The sequence below is a fragment of the Sus scrofa genome, chromosome 1 (assembly GCF_054392235.1).
Source record: "Sus scrofa isolate SSC_HxYL_T2T_F1_AM1 chromosome 1, Sscrofa_HxYL_maternal_Yorkshire_Landrace_v2.0, whole genome shotgun sequence".
Taxonomy (NCBI): Eukaryota; Metazoa; Chordata; class Mammalia; order Artiodactyla; family Suidae; genus Sus; species Sus scrofa.
The window spans coordinates 27,268,204-27,292,974 of NC_139383.1; the positions used below are offsets into that span (position 1 = coordinate 27,268,204).

Here is a 24,771-nt window from a genome sequence, read left to right on the forward strand (position 1 = left end):
ATTATATTGTCTCTCTTTAAACAGAGGAAACTGAATCAGAAAAGTCCACTCATTTGCCTACAGCCCAGCATATGTAAACAGTCCGGCTGGAATTATTACTAAAACTCGGCCTCTGTCCGCAGTGGACTAACAGACAGGTGGAGACCAGAAACACGGAGGCAAGACGAGAGATGGAGTTTTGGGTGAAGGAGGAAAAGTTAGCTATATTGCTTTGCCAGCAGGCAAAGGGGGCCACAGTAGGCCACAGTAGGCCTTAAAGACGGTGCCCCCCTTGGGAGAGATTAGGAGGTGGTTTTCTAGTCTGGGAAGTGGAAATAGGCCATAGAAAAAGGATCAGGGTGGAGGCAAGTTTGCTTGGTTTCTCAAAGCTGGGGTTTCGTCGCCCCAGGACTGGTTCTGGTGGCCCTCCTCCTTCATCAAGTAGTTCTTCCATTTGTTGGGGATTTCAGTTCTGCAGAAAGACTCAAAGATACTGTTCTGTGTATTCCTTAAGGAGGAACCAGGACCCTGCCGCAAGGCTGCACTGTTGTCTCATGACTCCTGGTGTCTGCATCCCCTCCCCTCCCTGATTCGCCCTTTTGGAACTCAGGGAACATAATGGTGGCTGAAGCTTTTTCCCTAAAAACAGGAAATGGAGGCTGCAGAATGGGGTGTGTGCCCAGGAACCTCACAGGATCCTGCTCGGTTACAGAACCTGTTTCCAGGTCTCTCTGGACCTAAACCCCCAAGGCCCTGGGGGTGAGAGGGTCAGCCACTCTCTAGTAACTTCACCTCCAGCAAGTTTTCCCTGTTTCACTCTCAGGGAAAAGAGAGCTTTGGACCAGGAGGTCACAGTCACGGTTTGCCTCTTGTAGTCCAGACAGTTGAGACCCAAGTGTTCCCTCGAAGAAGCAAACCACTTGGTAAACAAACCATGTGAAAATCCATCTATTTATCTTCTTGCCACTTTAACTCCCATCTACACACCTGAATACACAATTCTATTCTTTGCAAATTCCAATTTAAGCATAGGAGGGATTGAATTAGTTTTAGCACCAAGAGTGGCTGGCTCAGCATGCCCAAGACCATTATGCTAAACACAAATGCCCTTCCTGGCTAGTTTCAGGAGAGTGAGTCTAGAAGGAGATCTTCTTTCTCTTTAGACCAGGGTTCTCTCTATATATGTATAAGAAATTTAAAGTTTGCATTGATATGTAACATATATTCACAATAGTGCATACAACCTAAGTATGTAACTTGATGAATTTTCACAAGATGAATACATCCTTATAACCAACACCCAAATGGCTGCCTCTTTTTGAAAAGTATTTGCTCTTTGTTTCCACAGTTATAAAGCCTCCTCGGTAATTCAACTCTGCCTCACAGTGAGTCTAGAAGGGCTAGCTAATTATAGCTTTAACTGTAAAACACTTTGACAAACTTGAAGTAGTTAGAGAGCTACTTAAATTGATTATAATGTCGCATGGTTTCGACTTAAATTATTTCACCTGGGAGAATGTCAAAGTGTCCTCATTAACCCATCACAAAAGCGATGTGTTTGAAATTCAATTTTATGGAGACTTGTGAATTTTTTCACCTATTGGCAGGCAGCTTGTAACCTGAAATATTCCTGTTTAAGTTTTGAGTCAGCCTCCTTCCCTCCTTACAATTCTTTCTACATTCCTGTTTCTGTAGCAATGGGCAATGTGTTGGAAAGTGATAGTTGTTCCCCAAATCTCCTTGCATTACCAGTTGCTCATATGGTTGGTTATCACTGGTCCTTGGCTTCAACTGTTGGTTTTCAGGCATGGGGGGGGGGTTCCTTTGATGTTTTGTTCTGTTTGTTTTGTTTGCACCCATGGCATATGGAGTTCTTGGGCCAGGGATTGAACCAATGCCACAGTAGTGATTCAAGTCACTTCAGTGAAAACTGGGGATCCTTAACCTGCTGTACCACAAGAGAACTCCTTTCAGGCATTGTTAATAATGTTTTGTACAAAGCCACATTCAGATTTTAACCTTCTCCAGGCACGGATCACCTTTCGGAGTCTGATCTCAACAAGATGTTGGCCCCAGAAAGTCAATAGCACATCCGCCATTGCGGTTATTCCACAGGATCTAAACAGAGGAAGCATCATGCTTCTTGTGGCGCATGGGAAGGAGTCTCATTCATACTGTTTCTATTTACTGATGCTTGGTATTCCATTAGTCCAGCCTGACTGGGAATTGCTAGAATGATTGGTCCCCTTCCCAGTAGTTAATCTTGATAAATCTAGTCAATTCACATAACCTCTGGGAAATTCATTTTTCTTCCATTTGCTACCTTTCTGAAAGATCTGGCTTGTAATCTAAACTGTACTCTCAGCAGACTGATAGTTCTCATTTCCAAATTATATACCTCTAATCTTTCAAGCTTAGAGATTTAGGGAGTGAAATGTAACCCAGTTTTGGTAGTTACTAACTTCATTCTGCCTTGGAGCAAGTGTCTGTGGCTTGCAATTGAAAGGTCTGTTTTTTGTTTTGTTTGTCTTGGCTTTGGGTACTGACTTATGTACTATTTTGGGTTCCTAGATCACTCACCATATATATATATGTCTTATCTTCCCAAGGAGAATGTTAGCTCCTTGAGAACAGAAACTAAGTTTCGCTTACATTTCTTTGTGCATCCAAAGTGCATTACACAACATGCTACATAAGAAATATTTTTTACCTGGATGATTGGTCAAGGAAAAAGCAAAAGCCTAATAGAGTATATTAATATTTTTCAAGTTTAGAAATATACTACCTAATTTTGATTTGTCACAGTAGTATAAATCCAGTCTTTTTCAAATTTAAATCACTGTTGCAGACACTAAGCAAATCAACCATCTGATAAGGTTGAGTATCACTCAGAGAGATCAACACCTTTCCTTTAATATTTATAATAATAGCTTCAGACAAGGACCAATCATAATCCGGCTCAGAAAAGATAAGACTTTTCTCCCATGAGAAGCTAACAAAATCATCACAAACAAGCTAAACACTCTTCTACAAAATATTTCTGTTACATTCTTATTCTCAGCTTTGCCAGTTTGTAGAGTCTCGGGAAAACAGCATTTTACATATCTGACAATGAAAATCATTCTCTCAGCAAAGTGCAAAACCTCTTAAACAAATCCATGAGAATGACATAAATAGAAGGAAATGAGAAAAGTACTTTGGAAGGCATGGAAGTGAACAATGTAGGAATTTCATTGACCTTCTCAGAGAAGACAGTCTTTATACACCTTGAATAATGATATTATTAAGTATTTCAAATGCAAAAATATGGATATATCTGTTTTGCTAATGAAGATGTCTGTTCAACACAAGTATTTGGCACCTCATTTAAGTAATTATCTACTGGGGTACATTGCACTTCTATGTCATATATTAAGAGTGTTCAATCAGGAGGAATTTTAGCCTGCTTAGGAAGGTTTGTTAATTAAAAAATTTGGAGTTTTAATCGGAGTACTTTCAGCTTTGGGAAAATTGTCAAAGTTAAGCCAATAAAAATTGCAGCTCTCATTGTTCATCCGGAACAAATAACCTGCTCTGGCAGGCATTTGAATTTGTCCTCAGCCATACAGAGGTAGCTCCATTGATTAGCCCACTTTTAGAAAAGCCACCTTTACTATTCTTCTATGGCTGGGCTCTTCCTACGCTGTAGATTCCCCAAGGATTTTTTTTCCCATTTTTGAACCTGAAAACAAAACAACCAAAGCCAAGAATTTTGTCCCTAAATGTCCAGCTTACATAACAATCACTTGCCCAGGTCTGAGGACAACATAATTTGCAAGTAAGAAAAGCATGGCCAACTTCACAAAAAGGGAGAAGAACTAATAGGATGTCTGTGGTATATTTTGATTTTAATATTTTGACAACAATGCCATGGCAAGAAATCGAGAGAGAGTTTACAATGCATCACCTATTTTTCAAGGTCTGCCTTTGAGGGGCCTGTGAACTCCTTCATTACAAGCATTTCTTTGAAAACACACTTTGAGTGCTGTAGGGATTCGTGCATTGGGCAAGCACTTACTAAAAGCACCCTAGGTGCTAGAAAGCATAGTTAGTAGAAATATAAAGATGAACAAACCCAAGCCTTGTTCTCCGGAAGCTCAGTCTAATGGAATCACAAATACACAATCATAAATAAAAATATACCCAGGGAAAATTTCCCCAACAGGTATTGAAATAGTTCCTTCTAAGGGAGTCTTGAGGAAGTTCAATGGGCTCTTTGGATGCCATAACCTTTTAACCTAAACAAACCGTGTTGAGAATCTATAAACAATGTCTATAGAGCAAACCTCTGTAAAGCAAATCATTTATTTCTTTTGTTAGTCAGATTTTGTTTTAATAAATCAAAAGCTTTCAAAAATAACCAAGATATATTCATCATTCTTAAAACAATAACAGGATTTCCCTGGTGTCCTAGAAGTTAAGGATCCAGCATTGTCACTGCTGTGGCTTGGGTCATTGCTGTGGCACAAGTTTGATCCCAGGCCCCAGAACTTCTGCATGCTGCAAGTGCAGCCAAAAATCAATCAATAAATAAAAACAACAACAAAGAAACAAACAAAAACTTATCCTGAAGCTCTTTGATCATCCTAGTTTTCAAAGAGGAAAACAGAGACCTGGTGGGAGCCTGGTTTAAAGCATATGCTCATGCCTTCACACATCTTCTTTATTTATTGTTTTTTGTTTTTGTTTTTTTTTTATGGCCCCACCTGCAGCATATGGAAGTTCCCAGGCTAGGCGTCGAATTGGAGTTGCAGCTGGAGCCTATGTCACAGGCACAGCAGCACCAAATCCAAACCACATCTGCAACCTACAGCTCTCACAGCTTGATGGATTCTTAACCCACTGAGCCACAACGGGAACTCCTCACATACCTCTTTAACTTCTTGCTAACATTGACAGACTTGGTAACCAGATTTTATTCCTTTTTCAGTAATTAGTCAATATGTCTTCTAAAGGGAAAGACCTCCTTAATTTTTCTAGTTGAACCATTAACCTAAAAATCCTATTGGGCCCAGGATCTTTATTAGATTCTCAAACAACACCTCCATGGTAAAAAACCATATGAACATTTTCCCTTGCATTTGAGATGGTGACTACATGTTTTTCTCTTTATCACTGTGCTTTAATTCAGAGGTCCTTTGGATGTGACTTAGATTGTGTTAGAACTGATACATGTTGGATACATATACATTTCAGGGCACTGGTGCTCTACAAGTCTTAGACATTTTGAGGGTGACTCATTCACTCCCAACATCAGCTAACTCTTCTGTTGTCCTTAAAAAAGAACCTCTTCTCAAGAAGAAAACAAACAATCCCATTATAAAATGGACCAAAGACCTTAATGGATATTTCAAAGGATGTATATGGATGGCCAAAAAAAACATAATGGAAAGATGCTCCACATCATATATCATCAGGGAAATACAAATTAAAACAATAATATCACTATACACATATTAGTATGGCCAAAATCTGGAACACTGAACATACCAAACACTAGTAAAGATATGGAGCATCAGGATCTCTTATCCATTGCTGGTGGAATGCAAAATGGCACAGCCACTTTGGAAGATAGTTTGGCAGTTTCTTACAAACATACTCTTTTTTTTTCTTTTTTTTTTTTTTGGTCTTTTAGCCTTTTTCTAGGGCCGTACCCACGGCATATGGAGGTTCCCAGGCTAGGGGTTGAATCAGAGCTATAGCCACAGGCCTACACCACAGCCACAGCAATGCAGGATCCGAGCCACGTCTGCGACCCACACCACAGCTCACAGCAATGCCGGATCCTTAACCCACTGAGTAAGGCCAGGGATCAAACCTGCAACCTCATGGTTCCTAGTCGGATTCGTTAACCACTGAGCCACGACGGGAACTCCAAAACTAAACATACTCTTAAAAAGAAAAGAAAAGAAAAAACCAAACATACTCTTACCATATTACCAAGCAATCATATTCCTTGGTATTTACCCAAAGGAGTTGCAAACTTGAGTCCCCACAAAATCTTGCACATGGATGTTTTCGCAGCTTTGTTCATAATTGCCAAAACTTGGGTGCAGTCAAGATATCCTTCAGTAGGTAAACAGTTAATACATTGTGGTATATCCAGGCAATGGGATATGATTCAGCACTGAAAAAATATGAGCTATCAAGCCATGAAAGGATATGAAAACTTAAATGCATATTAATAAGTGAAAGAAGTCAGTCTGAAAAGGCTAAATATTGCATGATTCCAACTATATAACATTCTAGAAAATGCAAAATTATGGAAACAGCAAAAGATCAGTGGCTGCCAGGGGCTGAGGTTGGGGGGGATGAATAGGCAGAGCACAAGATTTTTAGGGCATGAAAATACTCTGTGTGATATTATAATGATCATGCCTGGTATTACGCATTTTTCCAAACCCATAGAATATACAACACCAAGAGTGTACTGTCATGTAAACTATGGATGTGGGTGACAATGATGTGTCATGTAAATCAGTCGTAACAAACGTATCTAGTGAGGGAGTTGATAACTGGGGAGGCCATGCATGTGTGGGGACAGAAGACAAGTAGGAAATCTATGTGCTCTTCTCTTAATTTCATTGTGAACCTAAAACTACTCTTAAAAAATACTCTCTTTTTTTAAAAGAGGCTCCCTTTTTTTCTGCTCATTCACTCTCTTCTATGATTCCTCCTTCTCTCGCTCACTTGGTTCACTCTCTCGCTCTCTCTTTTTTTGGTGTTATCCTTGGATATTGCCTAGCTTCCTTAAGATAACCCAAGGCTGGAGTTCCCACTGTGACGCAGTGGAAACAAATCCAACCAGGAACCGTGAGGTTGCGGGTTCGATCCCTGGCCTCGCTCAGTAGGTTGAGGATCTGACCTTGCCATGAGCTTCAGTGTAGGTCAAAGATGTGGCTCCGGAGTTCCCGTCGTGGCGCAGTGGTTGACGAATCCGACTAGGAACCATGAGGTTGTGGGTTCGGTCCCTGCCCTTGCTCAGTGGGTTAACGATCCGGCGTTGCCGTGAGCTGTGGTTTAGGTTGCAGACACGGCTCGGATCCTGCGTTGCTGTGGCTCTGGTGTAGGCCAGTGGCTATGGCTCCGATTCAACCCCTAGCCTGGGAACCTCCATATGCCGCAGGGGCGGCCCAAGAAATAGCAAAAAAAAAAAAAGATGTGGCTCCGATCCTGAGTTGCTATGGCTGTGGTGTAGGCCGGCAGCTGCAGCTCTGATTCAACCCCTAGCCTGGGAACTTCCATATGCCACAGTCATGGCCCTAAAAAGCAAACAAAAGAAAACTCAAGGCTAACTGAGCAACTGCTAACTCTTCTGTTAAGCCCCACATTTCTCCAAACTCAGAGTGACGGATGTCTCAGGATGTCTCAGCCTTGAAAGGTCTGAGTCTAGTCACTTCCTATTTATTAGTTATATTGATCATTACCCCCGGCGGTGTGACAGAAACCCTGGCACAGATATTAACTCCACAATATAGAACAAATTTGTTCATGAGCCAAGAGCTTTTTCAAACACTCTTCAAAAGACTAAAGAAAAGCCAGGATAACTTTACTCTTCATTTTTTGTCTGACCCATTTCTACCTCCCCAGTCTGGATTGTTAACAATGTTCTATATTATTTTTCAAGACAAGCAAGCATCCTAGCCAAAAAAAAAAAAAAAAAGTTTCTTTATGAACATTTTTATTGGATTGAGCCAGAGCAATCTCCTAAAACCTGACTGCCTGGAGCCCCCGGGGCGCCAAGATTGCGGGGCCAGAGCTTCCCTCCTGGCTGAACTAAACTCCAAACAGCCTGCACCAAGCCTTCCTGCCTCTGCCTTTTATGCAGAGACTAACAGGGCCAATTCCTTATCTGGCAGATTCAATTTATAGCATTTTATTTTCCAAGAATGGCACTTTAGGGAAATCAGGCTTACCAATCAAGCCATCCTAAACGGAGCTTATAATTCAATGTAGTTTCCAATTGAATGAGAAAACTGAAGTTGTGCTTTGATGTTTCATGACTTGGCTTTCTTTTGTTCATCAGTTAACAAGTATTTATTGAGTGCCAGACCGCGTTCTAGGCACTGTGTTGGGCAGTGGGAAACAGGAGGGCAGATAAGGCAGCGGAATGCCTGCCTTTGTGCGGTGAACTGTCTGGCCTACAGGTTCCCTTTCTGTAGTCACCTCTCCAAATGGTGATGGAATTAAAGGGGACAGCATTTGCTTAGAAAGCCATTCATCCTATGAAAGAGCTAGTGCCATCCTATGATTACAGCAGTGCTCTGGAGGGCTTAGGTAACGTTAGGTAAAGTTGGTTTCCCTTTATACCCTCACAATGACAGTAAGTGCCTACAGAATGGCCGCTTACCAAGGCAGTAATAACATTCATAAAATATATTGCAGATTTTGGAAGACAGCCACTAGGGGAATTGCAAAATTTAAAATTTTTCCCTATTTGGGCTTATCCAATTCATTTGAAAATTGAACATTACTCCTGAAAGAAAAACAGGAATCTAGTCTTTTGAACGGGGTTGCTTGCAATGGCTTGCTTTAAGGGTAACTGGGCACAGCAATTATTGATGAGAAAGAATGGTTGCCCTCTGGAGAATTGAGCAATCAGTGTGAAAGCACCCCACAGACAGCCAGGACTTTGGAATTTCAGATGGGACTTGTGTTAACTCCCACTAGTCCAAGGCAGGAGTGCTATCCAGCAGAGATTTATAACTTGTGATGTTTTATTAAACCCCACAAAAGACTAGCACTCAAGATTCATCATAACTGTATGGAACGCCAGTCCAAGACTAACAGCGCCTCTCATTCATCAGGAGATCTTTGATACAAGAACACACACCATCTGCATGAAGCCAAATAACGAAACAAAAAGCAAGAATTTTGGTATATTGTCCAGATTTCTCTGAATTGGATCTTCTGCAGCAATCTGATAATCTGATAATGAAGATTATCAGATTTAAAATTTTTTTTCAATCAGGTGTTTTGGCATCAAACAATTAAAATCAACCTTTTATCTTTCATCACACCGGAGAAGGTTGATCCAGAGGCAGGAAAGGACCAAATATATTTGGAATTCTATCATGTGAAGGGAAAAAAAAAAAATCTAAGACACACCCTTACTAATAAGTAATTGTCATTTTCTGTTGCATCAGGTTTATTTTATGGATTATTTTCGGAACCAGCACTTGAGCTTAAACTGTTGTTACTTTCTTATATGCTCTGAGGATCTATTAAATTAGTTTACAATGAAGGATGGATTTAAGAAAAATGATGGTTTCTACCCTTTTGCTTTCATATTCCAAAATCTTTTCTGTACTGAAATCAAAGGAACAAAGGACAAATAGGCATTACTCAGATGGCTAGGGAAAAATAGATTTTGCTCGTTTGAACACAGTTGATATTGACTCTGTTGGCATAAACCATGAACTAATTCCTATTTAAGTTCTACTATGGAATATTTTACTCATTAAAACTGTCCATTGTTCATGAAATCAATGAGGAAATTGGAGAGTATTAGTTTATCCTTCTATACAGTACTGTGCCTTCAGCCATTCTGTAAATTAAAGTATAATTCTATAGCGGGTATAGGAAATGTGGAGTCTCAAGACACTAGTGGTTCCAAGCCGAGTGTTGGTCAGGGTGAGGGAGGGAAGGAGTAGAAGAGAGAGAGCAGGAAGAAGCCTTCAATCCCTGTCTCTTTCTTTCAAAATCATCGTGTTTCTCATTGAGACATATGATGTGATGGTGTTTGGGTTAGAATACTGGCTAAACTGAATTGCTTCTTCAGAAAATATTCAGAAAATAAGGAATTTGGGGGCTCAAGTCTAGAGTAGATGTGACTGTGGGAAGGAAATTGTTCTGAGCGGGAGAGGAGCCCACCTAGCAGTAGGCAGGGCCCAAGGAAAGGAACATTCAGAGATGCCAAGAGCGAAGACTTCCAACATGGACCTTCAGGTTTTCCTTTCCTGCACAGAAATGCCTTTAGGTTAGGGAGCTTCAAGCATTCAGTAAATCTTGTCAACTGCATCCCAGTGTCAACATTATATTAGCCATACCTGGTGTGAAAAAAGACCACAGGAGCAGGTTAGGAAGAGCATCCTGAAAGAGCAATTTCAGGGTAGCAGGAAGGCTCCATCCAGCAGAGGCAAATGCATAGAGGCTAAAAGTAGATTAGTGATGCCAGGGGGCTGGGGAAATGGATAGTGACTTCTAAGGGGTACAGGATTTCTTTGGGGGATTATGAAAATGTTCTAGAATTAGACATTGGCAACAGTAGCACAACTCTATAGATGTACTAATGACTATTGAGCACTTAAAATGAACCTATTTTATGGTATGTAAGTTATATTTCAGTAAAGCTGTTTTTTATTTTCTTTAAGCGATTGCCACAGCAGCTGGGAGCAGGTGGTAACCAGCAACACTGAGCATGCTCGGTGGGTCCTCAGAAACACTAGTGAAGGTCTGTACTTTCCAGGGTTATTTAGGGTGAAGGAATAAGTTGTTTTATTTGAATATTAAAAGAGTGATGGACCCAAAAGGCCTAGAGACTTGGTTATAATAGCAATTGTACTCCTTTCTCTATTCTCTTTTCATAGTACTTCAATTGCTGTCTGGACCCTACGTATATACACATATAGGTTGTATTCATTTCCTTTTTGAAGATCGCAGGAAGGAATTATGGATAGAGCCTGGTCCTCACTGAGTTGCAAAATTAATGAGCACTGGATCTCCCCCAACCCCTCCTACCCTCTCCAGCTTTATGATGTCAAGTTGGATGCTTCCTGCCAAGAAGCAGAAAAGCATGTTGGCGAGTCAGGTGGACACTGGAGCCAGACTACCTGGGTTCAGATCAGCTCCCACATCTCTAAGTTATCAGGTATGAGACCAGGGCAAGTTGCTTAGTTTACCCCCTTGTATTATCGGGCCAATATTAATGCCAAGCTGTAGGAGTAATGAGAATTACATGAATTAGACCATCGAAAACACATAGAACTGCACCTAGCAAATAGCAAGAACTGTAATAATATCCCTCAAGTGTTATTATTTACAGTGGTGTGCATACACAACATTGTTCCAATGTCTAGTGAATTTGTGAAGCAGGAATGTAGGACTCAACTGAATTGCAAACTGGAGAGAAAGAGAATAGGTAAGACCATCGGTTGTTTAAGACCACGGTGATACACGGTAGACGGTAATTTGTAAGAGACCAGGGTGGCGTATCTAATCCCTAGTCAGGTGCAAGGGGTAACAGCTTGTGTGGTGAAAAATGAAAAGCAAAACAAAACACAAAAAACCCCTTTGGATCCTTTGGCCCACCCTGTTGGCTAAGAAGCATTAGTTTATATTTATGTCATTTGGGACTCTTTGGGTTGCAAGTGGCAGCAATCTCAACTTGAAATGACTCCAGCAAACAACAACAATAACAGAAGACTTTGTTTCATGTAACTGACACTCTGAGGGGTAGTGCCAACTTAAGCGAAGTTCAGCTGAACACCCAGACTTGGTGTTTCCTCTCTCTCTGCCACCCTGGTCCACCTTTCTGTGTTGATTCCTTCCTAATATAACTTCTTCTGGTGGTGAGACCGCAACAGCATGTCTGCCCCACCCCCACCCCATCTTGCTACGTTCAAGTCCAGTAAGAAAACAACACGCAATTTAAGTCTTGCCAAAAGGATTGCACCTCATTGGTTCTGACCAGACCCCATGACCAACCCTGAATGAATGAAGTTCCCAAGTGAAGAAAACGATTTGATTAGATTGGCTGAAGTCACACATTGAAGGTGGAAGGATGAGCCAACACCCTCTGAGCTACACTCAGAAGTGGGGAGAGGATGGTTCCCCAATGGGAATTTAGGAGCTCATTTTACCAGCTGTGCGGCCTGCTATTCTATATTCTACTCTGTTCTCTTCACAGGCTCTCTTCCAGACCCTGCTGTTTTATCTTGGGAGCAGGACAAAGTAGATGCAGAGAGGAACCTAATAAGTATCAGAAATATTTATTATGTAAAAAAAAAAAGTACTTATTACATGTTTAGGAGGCAGGGGAGGGGATGGCCAAGAGAGGGTACAGTTTCAGCAGATGCTGTAATGAAGTCCAGACTGGCAGACCTAACATGGTACCTAGAGATGCAGGTAACAGATGAGGCAGGTAAGGCATTCATCCCTTGGATATTAACATGGCAGTTGGAACATGGTAAAAGAAAATTCAGAAGCAGGAGGGAATTTCTGTTATGCAGAAGTGGAGCATCCCAAGATGCAGAAGGGGGCATTGATATTAATGACAACTACCATGGCAACCAATCTCAATTGCATTGATTCTTGGTCACAATGCACTTGGACTCAAAAGTTGCCCACACTCACATGCATATATCACCACAGCTTGAATGCAGCAGCACCCAGCACTCAACATGAGGGGCAGAACGCAGGAGTTACGAGAAGGGCCAGTAGCTTTGGGTGCTTTTATTTTTCTTTGGAGCCTTCCTTATGAATATCTAGCTTCCCTTCAAAATGGCTGTCCTTACAGAAATTGAAAAGACCTTTTAAAAGTCTTCAGCCAGGACATCTGGTTCCAGTTCCATCATGCAGAGAGCTTGGGAGTTGTTACTCCCGCCCTTACAAGCAGAAAAAGATGAACAAACTGAAAATCAATGACTTTTCAAGGACCCATCAGAGAACTGAGGTCACAAGGCAAACCAGTTCCCCCAAATCTAGAGACAGTTAAATCCCCAAATTTCCAGCAGAGACCTCCTTAGCTGGAGTAGAAGCCCCTGGAGCTATAAATTGATAGAAACACTTAAATGGTAAATTTTATAAATTTATGGAGGCTGAACATGGACTGTCACAAGAGTGGTAAACTCCTGGGGGCCACAGTCCTAGGGGAACCCCCACATTTGCATGCATTTGACTTCCAGGAAACCTTGGCACTCTGGCAGCGGAAGGAAAAGAGTAATCATTATGAAACACTCCCAGAGGGCTGTCCACAAGAAAGGTGTACTCTCCAGGGGCAGGGACTTAACAGATCCTTATCCCACCCTGGGGAAAGGGCATTTCTCCCATGGGAGGTTTCTCTGGCCTTCCTGTCTCATCTAAGGGGAGAAAAAAGAAAAAGCTAAGAAGTGCTATGGTCTCAGCCCAGAGACTTAGGTCGCTAGCTGCCTGAGATGTAACAACCGAAGCTGGAGAGCTCTTCCCCTCCCCTCCACTTAGCCAGCATGCACCCCAGAAAAGCTCCAAGATGACGAGTGGACTAAGCTGTAAGAGCTGCAGCGTGTCAAGCTCTGCTTAAGGAGGCGTTCTTGGAGAAGCCCAAAGACAGCAGGGAGATACGAACAAGAACACTAAGGGAACTTAAAAGACTCTGGCACCTACAATTGCAGCAAATATTAAACAGAGCCCAAATCCTAGCCATATAAACATGAAATTTCATTATAGAAACATATTTACCTCACTTTATCCTATTCATCACCTGGCTTTCAGTGACAACAAAATTATCAGGCACGTCAAACAGCATGGACAAAACCTGTCTGAATGGACAGAGCAAGCATGGGAACCAGACTCAGATATGACACAGGTCCTGGATTTGTAAGACAGGGAATTTAAAATAACTATATTTGGGGGTGTCTGTTGTGGCTCAGGGGGTTACGATCCCAACTAGTATCCACAAGGATGCGGGTTTGATCCCTGGCCTCACTCAGCGGGAGAAAGATCGGACGTTGCTGTGAGTTGTGGTGTAGGCTGGCAACTATAGCTCTGATTCGACCCCTAGTCTGGGAACTTCCCTATGTCACAGGTACAGTCCTAAAAAGCAGTAAAATAAAATAAAATATAATATAATATAATAAAATATAATAAAAACTATAATAAGCTAATGGATCTAATGGAGAAAGAAAACAACATGCTAGAGCGGATGGGCACTGTAAGTAGGGAGATGGAAATGCTAAGAATTCAAAAGAAATGCTAGAAATTTTTTTAAAAAACCAAAACACTGGGATGGAAATGAAGAATGCGTTTGATGAGCTCATCAGTGCACTAGACATGGCCAAAAAAAAGACTCAGTGTGCTTGAAGGTAGGTCAACAGAAACGTTTCCAACTAAGATGCAAAAAAAAAAAAAAAAAAAAAAAAAACCCAAAACAACCTTCAGTCAGTTAAGGTTTTGTGAATTTCACCCAGGTTTGTCTTAGTGAAGAATCACTATTGATGACACAGGTTATTAGACCCTCTGACACCACCTTTGTAAGATGGCAGTTCTCAGGGAAGTTTAGGTCACTGCTTTAGCCCTGTTCAGCAACCCACAGTAGCATGTACACACCCTCTTACCTGCAGAGTTCTGGACAATCATCTGCCCCAGAACTTCTGACTGATCTATGCCTCAAGTAATAGTAGAGGGCTAGACAGCATTTAGGGGAGGGGTCAGCAGAAGGGCCAGCACTGAGAAAGCCTGACGTCATGCTGTGTTGTACAGACAGATTCCAGCTGAGAAGTGGCAAGTAAGTTTGAGGCAGAGCCTCCCGAAGAACTGATAGAGGAACAGCTTGTCAAGGCAGGAACCAAACATCCAATGGGGTACGAGGTGGGAACATATTCTCAGAAAAAGAGAGAATACAAGTTGTCAGGAGTGGGGCACAAAGATTGGATCAGTTAACCAACAGTGGTGCCTTCCAGCTGAGTCCCTTCCACGGTGACGTGCTAGAGAGTGTCAGTCGTCTTCCTGTCTGAATCAGTGTCTGACCCAAAGGTCAAGGTGGATCTGAGTCTGTAGATGGGTTCAAGTGCTACTGACCAGGGAGAAGGGTGTGCAAGCCAGGCCATGCCTGCCACCTGCTCATGACCTCCTGTGCCCAAGCTCTAGGCACTGACTCCCATTCTGCCCTGTTCTGCCCTATAACTTACATCCTTGCTCCATGGAGAGACTCTCAAGCTTTGGCCAAAACAATGCATGTGACACTTTTGAGTTTCTTCGATTTCTCCTATCCTATCATACCCCACCCCAAAGACACACCTCTCCCACTGTGGGTGCCTGAGATCGTACTTTCCTGTGACAACTTGTTCAGACTGTGGTGCCCAGTTGTTTGACCCAATAGTCTGAATATTGCTGTGAAGACATTTTTAACATATGACTAGTACTTGAGTTCCCGTTATGGCTCAGTGGGTTGAGAACCCAACATAGTCTCCATGAGGATGCAGGTTTGATCCCTGGCCTTGCTCAGTGGGTTAAGGATCCAGTGTTGCCACAAGCTGCAGGGTAAGTCACAGATGTGGCTTGGATCCAGTGTTGCTATGGCTGTGGCATAGGCCTGCAGCTGGGCTCCAATTGGAGCCCTAGTCTGGGAACTTCCATATGCTGCAAGTGTGGCCATAAAAAGAAGAAAAAAAAATTTTAAAGATATGACTAGTATTGCTACTGAGCAGATTTTTAATAAAGGAGATTACCCTCCATAATGTGGGCAATCAGTTGAAGGTCTTAAGCACAAAGACTGAAGTTTGTAGAAGAAGCAATTCTGCCTCAAGATGGCAACATAAAAAGGCCTACCTGAGTTTCCTACTTGCTGGCCTGTCCTATGGCTATTAGACTTGCCAACTCCCATAAGTACTAATTCCTTAAAATTAATTCCTCTCCCCTCCCCTCTCTCCCTCTTGCAGATAGATAGAGCGATTGACCAATAGATTGATCAATCTTCTGGGTTCTCTATATATTTATGTATGTACACACACACCTGCTTGGTTCTGTTTCTCTGGAGAACTGTTAGCTGATACAGCGTCTCTACAACTTTGCGGACAGAAAAGAGTTAAATCTTTTTGCAATAAATGCTAACCTAAAGTTTTAACCAAAAGGGAATTTTTCCAGTAAAAAACAATCATTCTATCTATTTGTCTGACAGTGGAATTTTATATATACATATAAAAGTATACATATATATATACACACATATACACTTTGTTCAACTTTGCTGCTTTTTACTAATTCTCAGCTTCACAGAGTTGCAGCAGGATATTGCCTTCTGGAATGTTGGCATTAAAATTAATGCTGATTTTAGGAGTTCCCATATTGGCGCAGTGGAAATGAATCTGACTAGGAACCATGAGGTTGCAGGTTCAATCCCTAGTTCGATCCCTTAACTCCATGAGTTAAGGATCCAGAGTTGCTGTGAGCTGTGGTGTAGGTCACAGATGCGGCTCAGATCTACTGTTGCTGTGGCTCTGGCTTAGGCCAGCGGCTACAGCTCCGATTAGACCGCTAGCCTGGGAACCTCCACATGCCGTGGGTACAGCCCTAAAAAGACAAAAATAAAAGGAATAAAATAAAGTAAATGCTGATTTTGAACAAAGTCATTATAAATCTAACCAACCATTTCTAACTGCAGCCATAGGAGAGCTTCTACCTCTTAAATGGCTTGTAGAGTTACCTATGGAAATGATCAATTGCCTGTGAAAACCAGTAAACCAGAGCCAATCACAAACCATCACAATGATACTTGCCAGCTTATGGAGACGCACTGATGCCTCTGCCTTTTGCTTCGTTCTGATTTTGGGAAAAGAAAGAAAAATATAGGATGCCACCTCCTGAAAGTCTCAGGAATACGCTGGCAAATAATGAGCGTCTCTACCCCCCAAGCACCTCTCCGGAAAGGTGAAGATTTTCCCCTCCTGGCTCACTAGGGTGATGTCTCAACGCCACGTTAACTGAAGTCAGCCACGGATGCCTTTCATACTGCAGCGTGAGGCAGGGCTTTATTTTACTTTATAACTGTTTCCACGATTGGAAAATGAGAGTGTTTTTGATGTTGTTGTTTGAAACCAAACTGCCACACTAATTTAGGAAGTTCCTGAGGGGGTGGCCCTTGCAACCCAGACACTAGACACCACACATTAAAGGCAAACACAAGCCACACAGCAACAACAGCACACAAATGTTATAGCAATATACCTTTTAGCAGATAGACTCATTTTATTTAGACAAATTTAAGATAGAAAAATATCATAAAGTGAATATAGCAGGTGCTCTTTTTGTAACACAGTCTGGGATATACAGGGTGACTTGCAAGGCCTAGCTTGACAGAATGGTCTCATTTCTGTTTGGGCTTCAATTAACACGGATCTATATGTCAGCCATTGCATTTCCTTGAAAGAACGCTGGACACAGTAAAACTGTTTTTTAAAAGATGATGGCATTCAGTAACAAATATTATAAAGCAATGAACCAAAACAACCTTTCAAATACTTTTTATAATTACTAAAAGCCAACTTTAAACTTTATGATTAAAGCTAAGAACTCGTGTTTTCAAAATAGCTTGAACATTTTCTACCAATATAGAATAGAATGATAGAGCACTTATATTTTTTAAAGTGAGGAAAATCAGAGTAAACATGATGTTTCAGATGACTATAAACAGTAAACATCCATTCGGTGTATTTAAATATGTCATTTCAAGAATATACTCTTTCCAGCCATAAAAACTGTAGCTCTATCATCAGAAAGGTGCCCCTGTGTGTAATCTTTGAGTTTATTCAGCCCTGTTAACATTTCTACACTCCATCTTTGGAGGAGGGGGTTGAGGGACTCTTGGTACACGCAGATACTTGGCTGTGGTTATAATGACAAGAATGTGCCAGGAGTCTGCAGCTGAAAGCCAGCCCTGCTTTGTTATGCACCTTCACCTCCATTTGTCTACGTGATGCCTCAGGTAAACTCACACTAAATAATTCACGGCGGGTGCTAATTTTGCTACTGTCAGGTGGCTCAGCTTCCTTCTTTGCTTCCCTTCCTCCACTCCTCAAAGCATAAAATTCGGCGGCTCCTCATTAAAATATGTCCTCTCTAACATATAAAATAAGTGTGTGTACATATATACATACATGCATTTCCTTTTCAAGGACTGGGTAACTCCTCGTTTTCTATCAAATAATCCTTCTTCATATACTTGGTTCCCCTAACTAACCGCCACACTTCCAGGTAAGCATCTTTTAATGACCTCCTGCTCATTTCTTCAGGGCTGTCTGAGACCTGCGAGCTCCTGGCCGCCAGTGGGGCTCCTCTCGGGCTACCCCTCGCCTCTTGCCCACCCTGCTGAGTGGAGCCACCCGCTGCCTTCCCACCTCCTGACCCGCCACTTCCGCCCTCGGCGGCGGGCAGCTCCTCCATGACAAAAGGCAGCTGGTCTCCACTTGGCTGCGCCTCCTCTCCCCCGGGCTGCGTCTCCAGGTCCTCGTAGTTGCTTTGCTTTCTGGTTTCCAAATATTTGGCCACGCAGTAAATGATGGAGCCCAGCGTGTTCACCACGACGCCGGCAATGAATAGAGAGGTGGGCTCCACATCGCTGAAGGCCACCATACCCACCGTGATGGTGGCGATGCTCTTCACCACCCCCACGAAGCTGGTGGTCACCGCCGAGTTGATGTAGGTGCAGTGCAGCGTGGTGAAGTTCATGGCGCAGCCGATCAGGATACAGGCCACGAAGATGCACACCATGGCCGGGTCCTTCCATCCGGGGAAGGTCCAGGCGTGGATAGAGTCGGTGCTGGCGAAGGAACAGATGACCAGCAGCGGGGTGGCCGAGACGGCGATGACGTACTGAGCGGTGAGCGGCCCGTGCTCGGTGTCAGCGCTTGCTTTCTGGATGAGCACCAAGTAGGCGGCGTGCACCAGCACCGCCAGCACGCCGGTTACATACCCGATGGGGTCGCCGGTCAGGTCACCAGCTCCTGGAGTGCACCAAGAGGACAGAGGAACCGGGGCAGGAAGCAAAAAGAGAAGACACCGGGTTGGCGAGGGTGGGTATCCACTGGGGCAACGCATCGGGTTGGAAAGTAGACGGGGTTCGCGCCCCGGCTCTACCCATGCGTCTCAAATGGAAGAGTCAAGTTCAGTCAATGCCCAGTTCAAGGCGCCTTCCCTTCCCTATCTCCGGGGCAACTGGTCTCCTTTCTACCCCTGACCAAGGCAGAAACCCCGAACAGCGCAGATGCCCTGGGGTAGGCACTGTGGCTTCCCCGAGCGGGCACGGATGTCACCCAGGCACGTGGTATGCTGCCTCTTACGTGGGGCTCCAGGGGAGAGAGGGGGCTCCAGCTAGTGGCTTCTAACCCTAGGCGGGCTGGGTGCCGGGCAAAGAACGCCTCGCGTTCGACCCGCAATTGAAGGTTTCTTGCTTCACCTGCTCCCATCTCGCTCACTTCTCCCTCCAAGCCCGATCCGCACTGGTCTCAACACGGTCCCCTCTGTCTCGCGCGGAGCCGGAGACCACAAGCTAGCCCCGGGGCCCAAGCTTGGCTTCCACCGCCCCTCCCCACTCGGGCCCCGCGTGACCCGGGGAAGTTCACGGCCCCCTGCTTCCGTCTCGGTCTGGGGACTCTAGCTCCAGGCTCAGGCAGCTCTCCCACCCCTCCTGGAGGATAAAGGGAATAATGAGGGGAAGGACGGAAGGGGGAGGGCGAGGAGGGAAGGGCGATACGCGTTGAGGCAGGGGCGGGGGGTCGGAAGCGGGGACTAGCTGGGGTGGGGGTGGGGGGCTCTGAAGGAGGAGGCCGGAGCTCCAGGGAAGGTTCTGCTGGTCTCCTAAGTCCCGTTTTCTAGCGGAGAGACCACATTCAAAGCTCTCTGCCTCTCTCTACCTCAGTCTCCCCATCTGGAAGTGAGGGCGTTGCACTAAGTGATCTCCGCGGTCTCCGCCTGGTGGGGTAGGGTGGGCCGGGGGTCGGCGTGGGTCCCGCTCACCTGCCAGAGCCGCGCCGCAGGTGGTGATGAGCACCGCCGCGAGCACCCCCGGCGAGGGCACGCCGTTCTTGAGCACCAGGACGCCGATGAGCATGGTGACCAGGGGCAGGCAGCGCTTGAAGACCACGTACATAGGCAGGCTGAGGCCGCGCAGGGACCAGAGCGTGAGGCTGGACTGCAGCGTGGAGAGCACCGTGACCCCCGCGAAGGAGCGCGCCAGGCTCAGGCCAAAGGGGGGCACCGCGATGAACCCGAGGCGCCGCAGCAGCTCCAGGCTCAGCGCCGCGGTGGAGCTGGTCAGGCACTGCACCAGGGTCAGGAAGGAGAACTGGTAGCGGCTGATGAGGAACTTGAGCAGGATGTTGAGGGAGCCCGAGAAGACTCCGTGCGCGATGGCCACAGTGATGCCCAGCACGCGGCCCCGGCATAGCTGCTGCATCGCGCCTGCCCCACCGCACCCGGCGGTGGCGGAGCTCCGGGACCTGCAAGAGGAGAGGGGGGAAGAGAGCCGGGAGGAACGGAGCGAGGGTGGCGGGGGTGCCCGACCAACGCCACCGCGAAGGGCAGGGGGCGCCGGCTCAGCTGCAGAGGGGCAGCTCCAGCCAAGCGTCCTCGCGGCTCGGCGGCTCCGAGTCCGACTGCCCCAACAGCTTCGGGGAGGCAGTGACGGGGGCGGGGGACTCCGAAAAGTGTCAGGGGTGGGGGGCTGGTCTGAGAGGAGTGGCGGGAATCCTAGCGACAGCGATTTGTAAGTAGGTGACGAGCTGCGATGGGTTGTGTCCCGCGCGGTTTCACCGTCAGGGAAGACGCTCTGCAGCTGGAAGCCCAGGCAGCTGCCACAAGCGGGACCGGACCCGCGCCCCTCGGGCACCCAGCATCCACTCGGGCTCTCGGGGGCGCGGTCCCCTCTTCTCTCGCAATGCTAGCCGCTCCCGCTTGTCTCTCCTTCCCAGCTCGGAGCTAAAGGGCGCGGGTTGGGGCGGGGGTGGGGTGCGTGGGTGGAATCCCCGACGCAGCCGAAGATTTTAGTAACAACAGCTTTCCAGGGTCGAGCACGGTTTATTAGCGGCAACAGTTTATTAGCCTCAGCCCCCTTCCCCACGAGCTGCAGTGGCTTTTCCACCCAAGGTTCCTCCCGGCGTAGCCGCGGGACCTTGTCCAGCGGCCGGCCAGGGAAGGGAAAAACATCGGTGCCAGCGGGATGCCAGTCTCCCGGATGCTCAGGTGCCAACGCCCCAATACTGAAGGAACCCAGGGTCCCAGGACGCCGCCCTGGCCTCTTCCAGTCCCGACCACTCTCCCCCCGGTCCGCGCGCCTCTAGGGGAGGCACTTGAGATTGCGCTCGCGGCTGGAGGCGGGGAGAAGTTCCGGGGGTCGCGGGGCCTCGTGGGGTTGTTGAGGCTGGGGCAGGGGCAGGGACTCCTATTCCAAGTGAGACGAAGATGTGAAATAAGCGAAACAGCAGAAACTAAGTCTCCCGAGCAAGTAGTCTCTACCAGCTCCGGAAGATCGCCCCGACCATGGTCTCCAGGGCAGAGCCGGGAGCAGCTGGGGGCTCTAGGGGCTGGGAGAGGGGAGGAGAGGAAGGGGGGAGGGAGGGCGTGGCCCCGGGGGCAGGAACCCGGGACGCAGAGCCGGGACTGGGTGTAGCTTTCTCTGGATCCTCGCGGAACTGTTGTGGGCAGCTGTGGGGAGCGGGACAACCTCTACCTCCTGCCTCCCCAGCCCAGGGCACGTCTGCCCCCAACAGGACATCTGAACTGTTTACTTCTCATTTGGCTAAAAGAATGAAATTCTTATTTTCTGCACACGCCAGACCTCTGTGTCCCATTGATCTGGATGTCGTTCCCTGGAAATAACGTTCGGAGTAAACTCAGCAGCAAACAGAGGGGTTCGCTCATCCGAGGTCACCGCTAAGAGTCAGTTACAGTTTCGTTTTCGCGATACTTAAAAATTATGGACTTGACCAGGGTTTGGGAGCGAGAAGAGAGCTCAAAATCGCTGCGGCCTGCCTCTCCTTTACTTCACTTCTGCTATCCGCCCACCCGCACCGGGATCCCACCCCGTGGCCCTAATCGGCCCATTTCTTCAACAATTCTGTTGTTTTCTCCTCCATATTTACACCTCTGTGCTGAACACAACGCTTCCAGCCCATATGTTGATGCTGCAATTATTATTGCCACAGCGGGAAAATAATAGTTCGCATCAGGGATTGGTAGCATCACTGCCATCCTCCATCCGGCCAGCTTTGTATGTATTGGGAGCTCACTTCGGTGAGAAAGAGCTTGGTCTTAACCAGTCCTCCAGCAGGTATACCCAGGGCCTAGTAGAACCACCTCCCTGCCTCCAACCGGTGGGCACTCAAGAAAGTGTTTGTAGAACGGCCCACTGTGCCAACTTTCCAGGAATAACACTGGAAAGCATCATACTGAAACCCTGTGCTTGCAGTTCCTTGGAAATTTGGGGGATTTGCAGCTATAAGCTGTGGTTACCCATCACTGGCTATTGCAGGGACTTGGTATTTCAAATGTTGATGTTCTTTAGGAAACATTGAGATTTGAAGCAACAGTTGAAATTATGTGTGCATGTGTGGTATAAGCATACATTCCATGTACGCTCAGATATAAAATTTTTGAAAATTTTTAAAAGACATCATCAGTAAATAACCCTTCTACTTCTGAGGACTGTTCCAATTAAGGATGGTTGCTTTAAGCCATATTAAATGAATTTAAAGAATTATCTGCACAGACCTAGTTTTGGAATGATTCATTTTCTGCCAGCAATTATAATTGCTTCCATTTATGATACTAACATTAGGTATAAGATTTGGGGCTGATTCAGCTATCTTACTCTTCTCATTTAGGCAAGAATATTTAGCTTAATGTTTGAAACCTACATTGGCATGAAATAGTACATTTTCTCCGTTTTACTGCATATAGTTCTTTTCCATTAGGTCTTTCATTATTTAAAAAATTAATACCATCTCCCACACCAGGTACTAGATAATATCCTAAAAGAAAAATGGGAAAAATAAGAATACTGTGTTTAGCTAGGTTAACTGAACATGTAGATTTGAAAGTCAAAAAGCTAGTTGACCTACTGGTATCAAGGGTCTATACTCAAGCTCCATTATCTTCGGAACTACACAATAAACTTTGATGGGATTAAATACATCCTTGAATTCATTCACTCAGCAAACATACAGAGCAAGTATTTTATACCAGGCAGTCTGTTAGCCACAGAGGATTCAAAAATGATCACCCACCTAAGTCCTTAGGGAGACACAGGGGGAGGTGAGGCAACACAATGACACTGAAGAAACAGTGGGGGCTTGTGCCAAAACAGGAGAGTGGTGGAGGAGGGTAATAAATCAGCTTGAGGAGGGAATCAGAGAAGGCTTCCTGCAGAAGGAAATATGGTCTTATTTCATTATTTTAATGGTAAAAGCAGCACATGCTCATTATAATATGTAAAAGAAAATCAAACTTTATACATAATAAGTGAATATGCTATCATCAATATTCTCCACCCCCAGCCCCACCACAGAGTTTGGCTACTACTGTTAAGAGTTTGGAGTTCCCATCGTGGCTCAGCAGTTAACAAATTGACTACCATCCATAAGGATGCAGGGTCGACCCCTGGCCTCGCTCACTGGGTCAAGAATCTGGCATTGCTATGAGCTGTGGTATAGGTGGTGGACACCGCTCGGATCTGGTGTTGCTGTGGCTGTGGTGTTGGCCAGTGGCTATAGCTCCAATTCGACCCCTAGCCTGGGAACCTCCATATGCCGTGGGTGTGGCCCTAAAAAACAAACAAAAAGACCCAGGTGACAGCTTAACTGCAATGTCATGAGAAATTCTAAGATAGACCAACTCAGCTAAGACACTCCTGGATTCCAAACCTCCAGAAACTGTAAGACAAATAAGTGTTTGGTGTTTTAAGCTAAGTTTTACAGTGATTTGGTCCTCAAAAATAGATAATATACGTATCAATAGCAGTCTATTTTTCCATGTAAGCACACATAGTTATACCTTAATACTTTTAAATGACTGTTCTGTAGTATAAACTTCCTTCTCTAGCTAGGCTTCTGTATTTTACCAGACAATGATGTAAGGAATCCCCTTGGACCTTTGTTCTTAGGTGCTTCTATAAGGATTTGGCAGGAGAGGGTGGGTGCAGGGAGGGAATCCTAGAATTGGAACTGCTGTGTCAACAAGTAATTTAAAATCTTTATTGCCAAACTGGCGGTCCAAAATGGTGTATAACCATACTCTCACTTTAACCAATATTGCATATTATCAGTATTTTAAATATTTGCCAAACTAATAAAAGCAAAACAAAAAAAAATAGGCTGTTATTTTAATTTACTTTTCTTTACCATCAATGAGACAGTTTGACTAAGTAATATCTTTTTTTTTGTCCTTTTAGGGCCGCACCCATGGCATATGGAAGTTCCCAGACTAGGGGTCGAATTGGAGGTGGAGTCAGAGGCCTACGCCACAGCCACGCCAGATCCTTAACCCACGGATCAAGGCCAGGGGGCAAACCCAAGGCCTTGTGGAAACTAGTCATGTTCATTACTGCTGAGCCATAATGGAACTCTGCTAAGGTGTATCTTTTTGAAGTGTGTTAAAAGTTTGTTTTTCTACTCTGTGAACTGTCTATTGATATTTTTGTCAGCGTTTATGTTTGGTTGTCATAGAGATTTGTAAGAGCTCTTTATGAATTCTGGATATTAAACCATTTGTTGCATATGCTGCAACTAACTTCCTTCCAATATGACTTCTTTTAGCTTTGTTCATGGTGTGTTTTGCTCTTTTAATTTTTGTATGTTGTTAAACTTTTTCTTTAGTCATCTCATGTGACTTTCAAATGATGAGTCAGAATTTGCCAAGCCAAGAGCAGGGCAATCCAGGCACATGGACTAGCTCGAGCTAAGATAGAAATGAAAACCTGCATTATTTACATGGGGAAGTTTGTGAGCACGCTGTTGTTGCTCCATACAAAGTTCGTGGCAACCTGGACAGAAGCAACGCTGCAGAGAG

At 44.9% G+C, this 24,771-nt stretch overlaps 1 protein-coding gene and 1 long non-coding RNA gene across 2 annotated transcripts in view; both read right to left on the reverse strand.

Annotated features, from left to right (window-relative positions):
• The window catches only part of LOC146405986 (uncharacterized), a 436,419-nt gene that overhangs the window by 258,445 nt on the left and 153,203 nt on the right, over nt 1–24,771 (reverse strand). The gene's annotated exons all lie outside the window — the stretch shown is intronic.
• On the reverse strand, nt 16,938–21,405 carry SLC35D3 (solute carrier family 35 member D3). The gene is made up of 2 exons (XM_013992537.3): nt 19,726–21,405; nt 16,938–18,713 (listed from the first exon to the last, which is right to left on the reverse strand). Exons 1-2 carry the CDS (start codon nt 20,162–20,164, stop codon nt 17,881–17,883), a joined length of 1,272 nt encoding a protein of 423 aa, XP_013847991.2. The 5' UTR covers nt 20,165–21,405; the 3' UTR covers nt 16,938–17,880.